The sequence below is a fragment of the Gracilinanus agilis genome, chromosome 5 (assembly GCF_016433145.1).
Source record: "Gracilinanus agilis isolate LMUSP501 chromosome 5, AgileGrace, whole genome shotgun sequence".
Taxonomy (NCBI): Eukaryota; Metazoa; Chordata; class Mammalia; order Didelphimorphia; family Didelphidae; genus Gracilinanus; species Gracilinanus agilis.
Genome location: NC_058134.1, coordinates 54,995,505 through 55,008,981, shown reverse-complemented (window position 1 = coordinate 55,008,981; position 13,477 = coordinate 54,995,505). Strand labels below are relative to the sequence as shown.

Below are 13,477 nucleotides of genomic sequence, written 5' to 3'. Positions count from 1 at the left end.
TCTCTCTCTCTCTCTCTCTCTCTCTCTATCTCCTCCAAAGCCCATTTTGCTTCTAACCACTGCCTCCCTTGCACACTCTTTCTATTGCCCCCCACTCTATTTCTCTATTTAGTAAATTACTTTTCTAGACAATCTGAATGTGTGTGTGTGTGTATTTCCCTCTTTGAACTGGTTCCAGTGAAGTGAGGATCAAGCATTGCTTATGTTTCCACCCAACATTTTCTATCCACTGTAAAAGCTCTTCCTTGTATGGTTAGTTTTATCCCTTCTACCTCTCCCTTCCCCTTTCTCCCAGTACATCCTTTTTTCTCATCCCTTCATTTTTTTGGAGAGGATTCCAAAATAATCAACTCATATCCATGTCCCCTTTCTACATATAATTATTTTGATTACCTAATAAAAATGTTTGTAGTAAGTACATATAACATCTTCCCACAAAGAAATGTAAACAGCTTAATATTGAGTCCCTTATGATTTCTTTATGTTTACATTTTTATGCTTCTCTTGAGTGTGCTTGTTTTTTTTTTCAGTTTTCTATTCAGCTCTGGTCTTTTCATCAGGAATGTTTGAAAGTTCTCTGTTTAATTAAATATTCATCTTCTTCCCCTCCCGTCAAAGGATTATACTCATTTTTTGCTGAGTAGGTTATTCTTGGTTGTAATCTTAGCTCCTTTACCTTCCAGAATATCACATTCTAAGCTCTCCACTCCTTTAATCTTGTATGATTTTGAATGTGACAACATGATATCTGAATATTTTGTTTCTGGCTGCTTGAAAAATCTTCTCCTTGACCTGTGATCTCTAGTATTTGTCTATAATATTCCTGGAAGTTTTCATTATGGGATTCTCTTTCAAGAAGTGATCAGTGGTTTCTTTAAATTTCTATTTCGTCCTCTGGATCTAAGATATTTACATGATCTAAGTTTTACATGATAATTTCTTGAAATATGATATCTAGGAGCTTTATTGATTATGGATTTCAAGTTTTCCAGTAATTCTTAAATTATCTCTCCTTAATCTATTTTGCACATGAATTATTTTCCAGTGAAATTTCACATTTTCTTCCTTTTTTCATTCTTTTGCTTTTGTTTTTTTGTTCTTGATGTCTCGTGGATTCATTAGCTTCCATTTGCCCAATTCTAATTATTAAGGATTATTTTCTTCAATGAGCTCTTGTACCTCTTTTTCCATTGGCCAATTCAGTTTTTAAGAAATTGTTTTCTTCAGTGAACTTTGGTGCCTCTTTTGCTGTTAGGCCAATTCTGTTTTTTAGAGTTTTTTGTTTTTTGTTTTTTCTTAGATTTTTTTTTCACCATGCTGTTAATTCTCTTCTCATAATTTTCTTGCATCACTCTCATTTCTTTCCTAATTTTCCCTCTACCATTCATATTTTTCCTAAATTCTTCCAGGAATTCTTAGTGGGCTCAGGTCCAATGAGCAGTTTTTCCTTTGAAGCATTGCTTGCAGCTTTTTTCACATAATTTTCTTCTTCTGAGATGATCTTGGTCCTTGTTGAAACCAAAATAGCTTTTATGTTCAAATTATTTTTTTCTTGTTTGCTCATTTTTCAATCTTATTTCTTAACCTTGAAATTTCTATTAAAATTGGGCTTTATTTACCTGGGGGTGGGGAGTTAACTGACTCAAGATTCAGGCTTTTTCATGATATTATTTTCAGAGTTAGTTCTGGGGTTTTCAATGCTTCTAAGGTGGTATGCTTCTGGGAGAGGTATGGTGTTCACTGTGGTCCCCTACAGCCACATTAACTAGGGCTTCTCTTGACTGTGAAACTATGAGCAGGCTCCCTGATCTCCTGTAGCTGCCTTTCTAGCACTTCTTTCTGCCTTGGAAATGCAACCAGGGATCCTTTTTCCTTGTAACCAACAATAAGCACTCCTCTCTGGCTTAGAACTATGACCCAGAACTGCATTTGGGCAAAAGAGTTACCAATCAGTGCCAGATGCACCCAGTGCCAACAAAGGGTCACCTATAATCTCTTTCTGATCAGTTGTCCAATGGCTGCTGCTGCCATTGCCATTGTTGCTGCCATGTATGTATGTGCTCTTTCAGAAAGGTCTCCACCCTATTGTCCCAGATCTCTTCTTCTATCCATGTAGGCCAGAAAAATATCTCACTCTGATCTTTTCTTGTCTTTGATGCTCCAAAATTTGATTTTAGAATTATTTTAAAATTTTGAGAGGAATATTGAGAGTTAAGCTGGGTCACTACCTCTAATCCACCATCTTGACTCTACCCTATGGCTGATTTTTCTACATTGATCTGAGCAAGGGCTCAAAAATAAAATGATGCCAAGTTAGAGAGAGGTGGAGTGTTAGCACTTTCTCTCTGATATTGATCCAGTTCCTAGGGCCAGATAGGAAGTAATATCTTTCTCTGTAACTCAAAGATAGGCTTTTATCCTGGGTAAATTCCAAGTACTTATTTACTGTTATTCCATTGAGGAAGATTGGAGGCCTATTCTCTCTTTCCTTGTAAATAAACTTTGGTTAAAAAGCCAACATTGTGTTCTGGACTATGTATCTAAGAGGGTTAAGAATGGAAATTGGGGAGATGGGTATCAAAAAAGGGGGGAAAGGAAATATTTATGGAAGGGGCCTAGCAGATCTTAGAACCCAGGTTGTCTACCAGGCTCCAGCACTAAGGAACATCATGGTCTAGAAAATAAGGAAAAAGTTATATCTCTGGACAAAAAACAAAAAGCCAGTGACTGGCTCCAGGTGGAAGCTGGAATCCTCAGGAACCTCTCTCAGATCATGGATGGATAAAGCTCATGGTTGAATTATCTCACGGGCTCCGGTCCATGTTTTCTGGTCTATCTGTTTTGTCAACATTCTCATATATATACCATGCTCTGGCCAAACTGGATTACACTCTTTCTCTGTACTCATGTTTATCTTTGCCTTTTGGAATCCAAAATACCCTCAAAGTTCAGTTTGTATGCCACCTCCTCCATGATGCCCATTTCAGATGCCCATGTTAGAAATATTCCTTTCCCCAGGATTTAGCACATTTCCTGATATGATAGCTATTATATAGGTAAATAATATTGTAAGCTCCTTGAAGGTAGAGACAAGCTTTTGCCTCTTGTATGCCTGGTGCTTAGCATAGTACCTGGCATAGTGCAGGCATTTAATAAATGTTTATTGATCGAGAGAGAAGAGATAAATGATTGATAGCCAGATAGCTATAAAACTGGAAGAGACCTTAGAGGTTATCAAATCCAACTTTTTTCATTTTATAGCTAAGGAAACTGCAGAAGAGCCTAAATTGCTTGCCCAGGGTCACACATCTAGTAAATAGTGGAGGTAAAATTTGAATCCGTCTTCTTGAATATAAGTCCAATGCTCTATTCACTCTAATATGCTGCCTTTCATTTCCTTTGTACCTCTCCTTTGCAATTATGTCCTATTGTGTTCTACGGTTTAGTTCACAGGAGCATGGATTTCAATCTGGAAGGAACTTCAAGAGTTACTTGTTTCAGCCCTCTTCATTTTATAGCTAAAGAAATTTATGATTCACAGGGGTTGCATAGGTAGGTGGCACAGTGATTACATATGATGTTGGACTTCGAGTCAGGAAGATCTGAGTTCAAATCCAGACTCAGATATTTAATATCTGTGTAATCCTGAGCAAGTCATTTAATCTGTCTGCTTCAGTTTCCCTGGCTGTAAAATGGACATAATAATAGCACTTACTTTATGGAGTTGTGAGGATCAAATGAGATAATATTTGTAAAGCATTTGAAAATCTTAAAATGCTATATAAATGCTATTTGTAATAATAATACCAATCATTATTATTAATATTAATCAGTGACCTTAGGATAGAATAGTAATCATTTTATTATTTCTCAGTCACTGAATTAGCAGAGTCTAGAATTGATCTGGCTCTAATGCCATTATTCGTTCTACTTTTTCTGATCATCTCCCCTTTTAGATGAAGGTTCGCTAAATGAAGGAAAGGATGCTATGTTTCCTGAAGGTGAGTTTTCTGTTGCCAGGGAGAAAAGTTGAAGAACAGAGGGATTAAGAGCCCAGAACTTGGTAGCAAAAGTCCTCTTGGGCATTTTGGGGACTTTAAAGAACCAGAAAATAACTTACCTGGGGTAGCGATTCAACAAAAGCATGAATATTGGCAGCTTTGGCTGCATTCTCAATCTCCTCCTGGGACACCACCCGGTTGTTGTCTCCATAGGCGATGTTCTCAGCAATGCTGCAGTCAAACAAGATGGGCTCCTGGGACACGATGCCAAGCTGAGACCGCAGCCATTGCACATTGAGTTCCTTGACATTGTTGCCATCGAGTCTCTGAAAGCAAAAGTACAATTCCTCAACAAACATTTATTAAGCCCCTACTAAGTGCCAGGTTCTGTGTTGGACTCTGGGGTTACAAAGATAATTTTTCTGTCCATTTCTGTCCTCAAGGAGTTTATGTTCTTCTGGAGTAGATTATATCCATATATATGTGTTTTTACAAGCTACAAATAGGTACACGTTTTGGGTGGGAGCTAGGGGACAAGAAGGGTGAAGAAAACTCTACAGGAAGGGCTTCATATCAAAGATAGTGCTCAAGCTGAGTCCTGAAGCCAACTAGGGATTCCCAGCAATGGAAGTGAGGATGGCAAGTGTCCAAGCAGGGAGGACAGCCAGTACAGTGGCACAGGGAGAGAAGACAGAATATCTGGTTTAAGGAACCGTAAGAAGAGTAAGTATAGACTGCCATTTGAGTGAAAGCCTTGAAAGACCAGACACGAATAACTGTGCCCAAATTTTTTGGATTTTCTAAGACAATTTTATTTCCTGCATGGAATTGTTGAATGACTGCCAGTTTATTAATGTATGTTGGAATAAGAGCATCTTATTTGGCTTCCTGGATTTGATTGAACAGAGATATGACACACACAGAGTTCTGAGAAGATAGTGGCTGTGTTTATAATGCATTGGTACTAGCTGCCAACTTGTGGATGCACAACACTTGGACAGATACATCATGGTACCTGGGTTCTCTTGTGTCTTGCATCAATTTTTTTGGCTAGGGAAAGGATGGTGTACATGTGTAGAGAAGGTAGCTCATTTGATCTTCACAACCAATTATATCATATAGAATATCACACAAATATGATGCATTATGAGGGGATGATGAGATGATGAGCATTTATTAAGGACCTACTATGTGCAAATGTAAAGCCCAAAATGAAATATACTCTGTTTTCAAATGTGCCCTGTATGTGTTTTATTCCTCTACATTTAATTGGGAAGACAAAATGTACTTACTATATGTACATGTGGAAATGATACAAAATAAAATGAAATACAAAAATATATCAAAAATACAAAAAATTAGGAAGGGAAGACACTAAAAAAAAGTTGGTGGGGTTAAGGAGAGAATCAGGAAATGCTTCACATGGAAGAGAAAGTACTTGAGAGCACGGTGATTCTTACCTTGAGATTGATGAATATTTAAAAAAATCATTTTGATAACCATTTAAAAATAATTATTTCCTTTATAATTGGAAATATTTTACTTTATGCATTTAAAAAACATTCTTCTAAGAAGGGTTCCATAGATTTTACGAGATTGCCAAAGGGAATCCATGAAACACACAAAAATTTAAGAACCTCTGAAAAAGTTTATTTCAAAGGCAAAACCTGACCCTGTCTTCATGACTCTATCTACTATGCCATACTGTGTCACATTATTGTAAGTTTCCTGAGTTTGAAGGCTACCATTCTAATACAGAGCCTGCATTCTCTGCCTTCCGTTTCTTCCCTCTAACCATTCTTACACATTGCTTCCAAAAAAATCTCTTTAAAACACTCCTTTCCACATATCACTCTGCTTTGTTAAATTGACTCAGATTAGCAATGATTAATAATGGAGTCCAGCTAGAAGATGAAACTGGCTGTTCTAACAAGGGGGAGGGGTAGGAGTGGGTAGAATTCTTCCTCCTCCCCCCGCCGGGAGCAGTTGGACCAGAAAGCAATAACTGTTGAACTGAATCCCTTTTAGTTCAAGCAATGGAGGCTGTACAAGGTTAGTTAATTCAGGGTCAAGTTGGTAAATTGATAGGAAATAATCCCACTGAGGTTAACAACTCTCACTGCTTAAATTATTCCCTAAACCCTAGGATAGAATACATTCCAGGTTGTCTTCAAATACAAATGACTTGCTCTCCGGAAAGAAGCTGCACCGGTGCTTATTTGAAAGGAGCTTTTCTTTGATAAAGTATATAAATGGTAAGTATATCCCAGTAGCTTAACAAGCAAAGGGGTTTATTATTTTTAGGAAAACAGGGTGAGGGGAAATGGTTTTTAGGAATGAAAGGGAGGTAAGCTATCTAAAATCGTCAATGAACTTGTTGGCTACACATTCCTTTTGAACAATTTAACTTCTATCCCTCTCAGTAAATGATCTTTCTCCTAATCTAATGTAACTAGGTTTAAGATGGAAAGGTAATCTTGCTTGAGGATCTGTATAGTTTAGTTAAGATGCTGCAATTGAGACATTCTCCCAGTAGTAACCAGTCAAGTAGCATTCAGCCCTTGAGGTCAGAGATGAGCTAACCAAAGAGCTATCTAACTCTTCCTCCCAGCCCTTGAACCCACAAGGAGTGTGATCAGAGTGTCCTTGCAAGTAAGGTGACCTGGCCTTTTATACTCAGGTTTCTAACTGCCCCAACTGCCCTCTCTCCTGGAGTTCTGGGGGACACTATGGAATTCTGTGAGGCAGCTTTGACCCCACTTAAGTTCATGGGTGTTACAGCTTGCAATGCGGTTTAGTTGCTTTCCAATGTCCTATACAACACATAGTATATTTCCTAGCCTGTCCTTCAAGGGGTTCTATAGTTTGGCTCCAAAGGATCTTGAGAGACCAGACTGAAAATGAGGAAGAAAAGCATGGAATTGGAAATAGCCCTGATTCTGTCTCAAATGAATTACTTACGTGAGCTGGCTAAGTCATTTTTATCATTGGAACCTTCATTTTCTCCACTGTAAAATAAGGAGAATGGGCTAGATGACTTCTAAAATCCTAAGATCTTTTCCCATCTTGACAATTTTAAACCACTCAGAAAATGACTAGGGGCTATTAGAGGTTTTCTCCTATAAAATACAACACTGAGAGTTGGCTGGGAAAAAGAGAGAACCTTGTGAAGCATCTGAAGATGCTTGAATTGAGACCCATCATTTCAGAGTTTGATAGGAAATGATTCTCCTGAGAACAGACCACTTACCACCTTTCCAGCCAGGGGATCATAGAACCTCTCGAGGAGTTGCACCACAGTACTCTTCCCACAACCACTGCTGCCCACGAGAGCCAGAGTTTGACCCTTCTTCACCTCCAGGTTTAGGCCTTGAAGCACGGGGACGTCAGGCCGGGTAGGGTAGTTAAATGCAACTTCATTAAATGACACATTCCCTTCAAATTGTTTCTAAAATCAAAATGCCATTAAATTAATTACATGATGAAGAAAAACAGGCTACCAAATGAATACTTTTCCACTAGCATGTGAGAAACTATTTTTTACCATTAATTTTTGGCTCTGTTTTAGATATTTTAAGACTCAGTAAGTGCATGTAACCCTTTTACAATTTTTTTTTAATTAAGACAAATCATGTCCCTTAAATTATATAGCCAATAACAAACTCTGATGGGATGGGGTTTCCTGCCTTTAAGATATAGCTTCTCACTGACAAAAGTGTTATAAAAATGCCTGTATACATTAAGCATATATTAATATCATATATTTAATAATGCATGTTATTAATATATACCATTCATTTGCAAATACATGTTTAACACAAAACGTTTTCATATAATATATATTTTATAATCCTACATGCAAAATATATTTGTATATTAAAAACCTACATTTATTAGCTAGTTTCTTTAAAAGTTTTTTTAATTTGATATTCTAGAAAGTTTTACTTATATCAGCAACAAATATTAAAGACATATTCCATTGATTTCTTATTAAAATAACTCAATTCAACAAACATTGATTATGTACCATTTGTCCACAAAGCACCCAGGCTGGGCAATGGGGAAATACAAACAAGAATTAAATAAAATCTTCATCCTGGAGGAAGTGGCATATTACTATCTAATCCAAAATAGCTAATTAATGATCCAATCATTCTGGAAGGCAATTTGGAATTATGCACAATGGGCTTTAAAAAGAATGCCCTTTGATCTAGCCATCCCAATGCTGGATTTATACCCCGAAGATATAATAAGGAAAGAGACTTGTACAAAAATATTTATAGCTGTGCTCTTTGTGGTGGCAAAAAAAAATAGGAAAACAAGGGGGTGTCCCTCAATTGGGGAATGATTCAATTAATTGTCGTATATGATGGTGATGGAATACTATTGTGCTCTAAGGAATGATGAATTAATGGATTTCTATAAGAAAGGAAAGACCTCCATGAACTCATGTGAAGTGAAATAAGCAGAACCAGGGGAACATTACACATAATAATTGAAACACTGTGGGACAATCAAATGTAATAGACTTTGATACTAAAAGTAATGCAATGATCCAGGACAGTTCTGAGGAACTTGAGAAAGAATGCTGTCCACAGCAAGAGAAAGAACTGTGGGAGTAGAAATCCTGAAGAAAATATATGATTTATCACTTGTTTACTGGGTATATGTTTTGATGTTTTGACTTTAAAAGATTACTCTATTACAAAAATGGATAATATGGAAACAGGTTTTGAGTGAAAATATATGTATAATATAATGGATTGCTTGTTAACTCCAGGAGGGGGGAGAGAAAAGGGGAGGAAAACAATAAGAATCATGTAACCCTGGGGAAAAAAATAAAAATGAAATAAAAAAAATTTAAATAGCTAATTAAGAGTCAGTAAATACATCATAAAATCCAAAGGTGAAACTGACCGGCTTGTGTCCCTCTTCGCTGTAGCTGTCTATTGAGGGGATTTTTTCTATGATATGGATGACATGGGCTGCTGATATTTTGGCTTTGGCATAGTCTGGTGCAAATGAACTTGCCTGTCCCACTGCCATGGCACCAAATACGATGGCTGAAAATACCCTATTAAAAAAAACAGGTTTAAAAAGTCATCATCACAGTGATTCAATTGAACAGAAATAATAGGTCTAATTATTGAAGAAGTAAAAAAGAAATCTCTCCCTTTGCCTAAGTTCCATTTGTGAATTCTAGCATTACTGTACCCTGTGTGACTGTGGGGAGATAAGAATGACTCAATGGGATCTGTATGCCTTCTGAGAGAGGTAAGAAATATCTTTAGCTTAAAAATATTTAGCTATTAATCTATAATGATAGACAAATAGGTTGCACAATCTTAGGGATATGATAATATTATTGACAACAGCAATAATAGCTAGTATTCATATGGTGCTATAGTGTCATACATATGTTCTCTCATTTGATCCTCTCATGAACTCTTTGACATAAATGCTATTATTACTTGCACTTTACAAATGAGGAAACTAAGGCTGAGAGAGACTAAGTTTCTTGCCCAGAGTCACCCAGTGAATAAGTATTTAAGACCAGATTTGAACTCTGGTTTTCCTGACTCCAAGTCAAGTCCAATCATCTAATCCAGCCTTTTTCTAATATAGGAATCCTTTCTATAACTTCTAGCCAATGTGAACATTCCCAGGGATGGCAGTCTATCGACAGACAGGTTGATGACAAATATCGAGACTATTTCATTTTTGTGTTTATAACCCTATTTTCTAGCAGAGTCTGGAATATAGTAGGTACTGGATAAATGCTTCCCCATTGATTGATTTACTATATTTGTAACCATGGGCAAGTCAATGGATCCCAGTGACCTCATGGATAACATAAGTTTGGAAGAGATGGCTTCTAAGGTCCTTCTGCAACTTGAGATCCTATGCTATGGTCTTCAGAGTAGATCTGCTTGTCAAATTTTCTCCTTCCCATTCTGTATTTAGCTGGCTTAAGACCCCTTAAAGTGAATAGCTAAATTTTTCACCCAACTTTAGCCATTCCCCAAAGGGGCAAAGACTTCCTGAAAATCTCAAGAAACTACTTCATTTTCTAAAGTGCCCAGAACTTAATCCCCCATAGCTATGACAGATCCTTCACCGAAAAAATTCTATGTTTCTCAATTTCTTAACTTTAATTCTAGAACACATTACAAGTCAAATGAAGAAACAGACTGAGATACTTACAAGAGCACATCTGGAAAGCTTGTAAGTTGATTTACCACCAAGTAGGCACCAAACCGGAAACCGGCAGCATAGGAAAAAAACATTATTGCTTGGGTAACAGAAAAAGTGATGCCGAAGATATGTGCTTTCTTCACAGAATTTCTGAAAGGAATTTTAAAAAATGAATCATGGAACTTACATAGGAACAAAGAAACTTGGTAATGGTATGCTTTTAGATTGAGAAGCTGCCACAGTATTGATGAGACAGGGTCAGCAATGGCATTGACCATTATTATCTGTGCATTTTTCTTTGTGGTATCCAAAAGGAAAAGCTTTCCTTTGCAGAATCAAACCAAAATGACTAGTTCTGTCTTTTAAAAAAACAAACAATTCAATTAATTCTTACTACGTGACATATGTGATAGGCTAATAATCACTAAGTGAATTCTAATCAGATCATTTCCATCTTGCAAATTACTAGGCTTCTTCCTATGGTTAGTCTGCTCTCTCTCTTTCTGCCCACAATGACTTTATATTTATTATCTTTGCATTTATTCTGTACATACACCCATACTTGTGCTCCTGGTAGAATGTAATTCTCTTGAATTTGAGAATGCTTCTTTTTTTGTTTTTGTATGTTCATTCCCAGCACAAAAATGGAGCTTACAATGCTTGTTCATTAACAAGGAAAGGAGGTAGTACTACGTAGTGAAAGTAGGAGTATTCTGGGAGATGGATGGGAAGAATAAATACTCAAGGAAGATAACTGGGTGAGGAGAGGAGAAGATGGAAGTGACATTAGTGGCTATTACAGTAGCAAGATAAAAGTGAAAATGGGATGACACTCAATCATCACAGCTACAGCCATCTTAGGCAGGAGCTCATAAAGTTCTGGACTATAAGGAAAAATACACACACACACACACACACACACACATACACAGCAACAGCAATTGATTTTTTGTTATCTAAACAAAATTAATTATGACAATTCTAATTTAAACTTATGGTAAAAGCAGCAAATCACTAATAAGCCTTCCATCCTAGTGGCAATTGTGCAACTTTTCTTTGCCCTGTAGACATAAAACATGTAAACATTAAAAAAAGTTTTAAAATTATCTTTGTAGTTGAAAGAAAACCAGTTTTTTTCCTTGTCACCTTCCTTTATCTCCCCCCTCCATTCCATCATCCATTTCATTACCTGTATGGTCCTTGTAAGCTCTGTTGATACATGGCCTCAAACTTTTTCTCCTTGGTCAGAGAGACAACAGTTCGGAAATTCTCTATTGCTTCAGTAGTGATCTGCCCAAGGAAGTGGGAAAAAAAACTTTAAAAAGGTGAAAAAAAAAGGTGAATCTGTGACAAATAATCTACCTCTTCTAATCATGGGCTCATTCCAGAATTCATTCCACACTTGCTTATTTGGCTTCCTAAAAATGGACACACAGAGTTATCTAATTAAAAGAGCCATCTAATCCCTATCCAAGCTGAGTGAGGATGAAGCAGCCTTGTGCTGCCTGCCACCCAAAGAGCTTAATTATGTATTGGTGAAGAAAATACAGACAGAATTGATCTTGTATGAATTTATGAAAAATAGAGTTGAATAGAGAGTTATGAAAAAAGGCTAATATTCTTCTTTGCTGCTTTGAGAGAGGATGTATGATTCTAGGATACCTAGAGGACTAGAGGCAAATAGAATGAGACCGACTTTGGAAGGAAAACCTAGCTATAAATCTGGCTCTTTACCATGTGCCTGATTTCCATTTTGTCTTCCTAGAGACTTCGAGGAGAAATCATGGACTTTCTCTGGGTTGAACAGAGCTCCTATCTAAAGAGCTCACTGATTCTTATTTATTTTCAAGCATATTCTAATCTTTATAACTTTCCTAATTTCTACTCATTATTGGCTGTATATATCTTTTATGTGGCTAGCATTTTGTGGGAAGGGGTGTAAGCTTAGGGTTACCCCTTCCTCTTTAAGAGAAGGCAACCAGATGACCTAATGGCTTCTGAACATAGAAATCATTCCCTTAAGATAAGCAATATTTCCAGGGACAACGAGATAGAAATCTTCTCTGGAACCCCTCTCTGATGAAAAATAATTGGTCAATCTCATGTATCCTTCTACTGCTCCTCTCAAGGCAAGAATTTCAGTTTCCCTGGAAAAGGGCAGGTATAATTGCAGAGATATCTATGGATACTAGTGCCTTCTTTCTGGGGTTACTTCTTATTTACCCTGTATAGATCTTTTTGTTCATAATTGTTTGCATGCTGCCTCCCTGCATAGACTGTAAGCTCATTGAGGGCAGGAAATGTTTGTTTTTTGTCGAACAATTTTAAATGTTTATTGTCTGACATTTTGCAATCAATCCACTTTATTTCTCTCCCTCATACCTTATCCCACTCCTCAAGGAGGCAGGTAATATTTTATACACTTATTTTCATATAATACATATTTCCCAGCTTATCATGTTGTGAAACAAGACATATATTGCTTATCCTGGAGAAAAATTCACAAAGGAATAAAGTGAAGAATAGTATGTTTCAATTTACATTCAGACTCTGTCTGTTCCTTCATGAGTCCTTTAGAATCATCCTAGATCCTTGCCTTGTTGATAATAGCTGTCATTCACAATTGATCATCATACACTAATGTTTACTATATGATGTTCTCTTGATTCTACTCACTTCATTTTGTACTACTTTATATGTCTTTCTAGATTTTTTTTGATCTTCTTGTTTGTCAATTAATTTTTTAGCTGAATCTCTAGAATTTTCTCTCTAATTATATATACATCTCCTCATATTGTCTACAAACTGTGATAGTTTTATTACCTCTTTGCCAGATCTGATTCCTTCGATTTCTTTTTCTTCTATTGTTGCTATTGTTAGCATTTCTAGTCCCATATTCAATAATATCAATGAGCTTGCATTTCGGTCATCTTTGCTGCTGAAATATTTTTCTAGTGTTGAGTTTTTTCTCTGTCTTTTGCACGTTTATGGGGTTATTTTATTTTTCTCTTGATTCTGTCTATACGCTGAAGCTTTGCTCCATTCCTGGGATGGAGAGAGAATTGCTCCACGCTGGTATTGTGTCTTGGGTTGCCTCAGCTGCCTCAGTCCCAGACTGAGCATGCTGCAGATGTGGCCTTGTTGGCTTGCTATGTAAAGGTACCATGTTCCTCTTCCTCCCATTGAGGGTAATTATAAACTTTTCTTAGGAGGGTCTTCAAGTCTGCAACCAATTATTTCTTGAAAAGGTCATTCCAAAATTTTGAGGAATCATGATAAGA

The 13,477-nt window shown here is 36.8% G+C and overlaps 1 protein-coding gene across 1 annotated transcript in view; it reads right to left on the bottom strand.

The window, feature by feature from the left end:
- LOC123249803 (ATP-dependent translocase ABCB1-like) overlaps nt 1-13,477 on the bottom strand; it is a 107,192-nt gene that overhangs the window by 6,466 nt on the left and 87,249 nt on the right. Inside the window, exons 22-26 of the mRNA XM_044678917.1 lie at nt 11,386-11,486; nt 10,206-10,346; nt 8,919-9,075; nt 7,252-7,449; nt 4,121-4,327 (exon numbers count right to left, since the gene is read on the bottom strand). Coding sequence (XP_044534852.1) covers nt 4,121-4,327; nt 7,252-7,449; nt 8,919-9,075; nt 10,206-10,346; nt 11,386-11,486 — 804 coding nt within the window. The remainder of the gene's footprint in view (nt 1-4,120; nt 4,328-7,251; nt 7,450-8,918; nt 9,076-10,205; nt 10,347-11,385; nt 11,487-13,477) is intronic.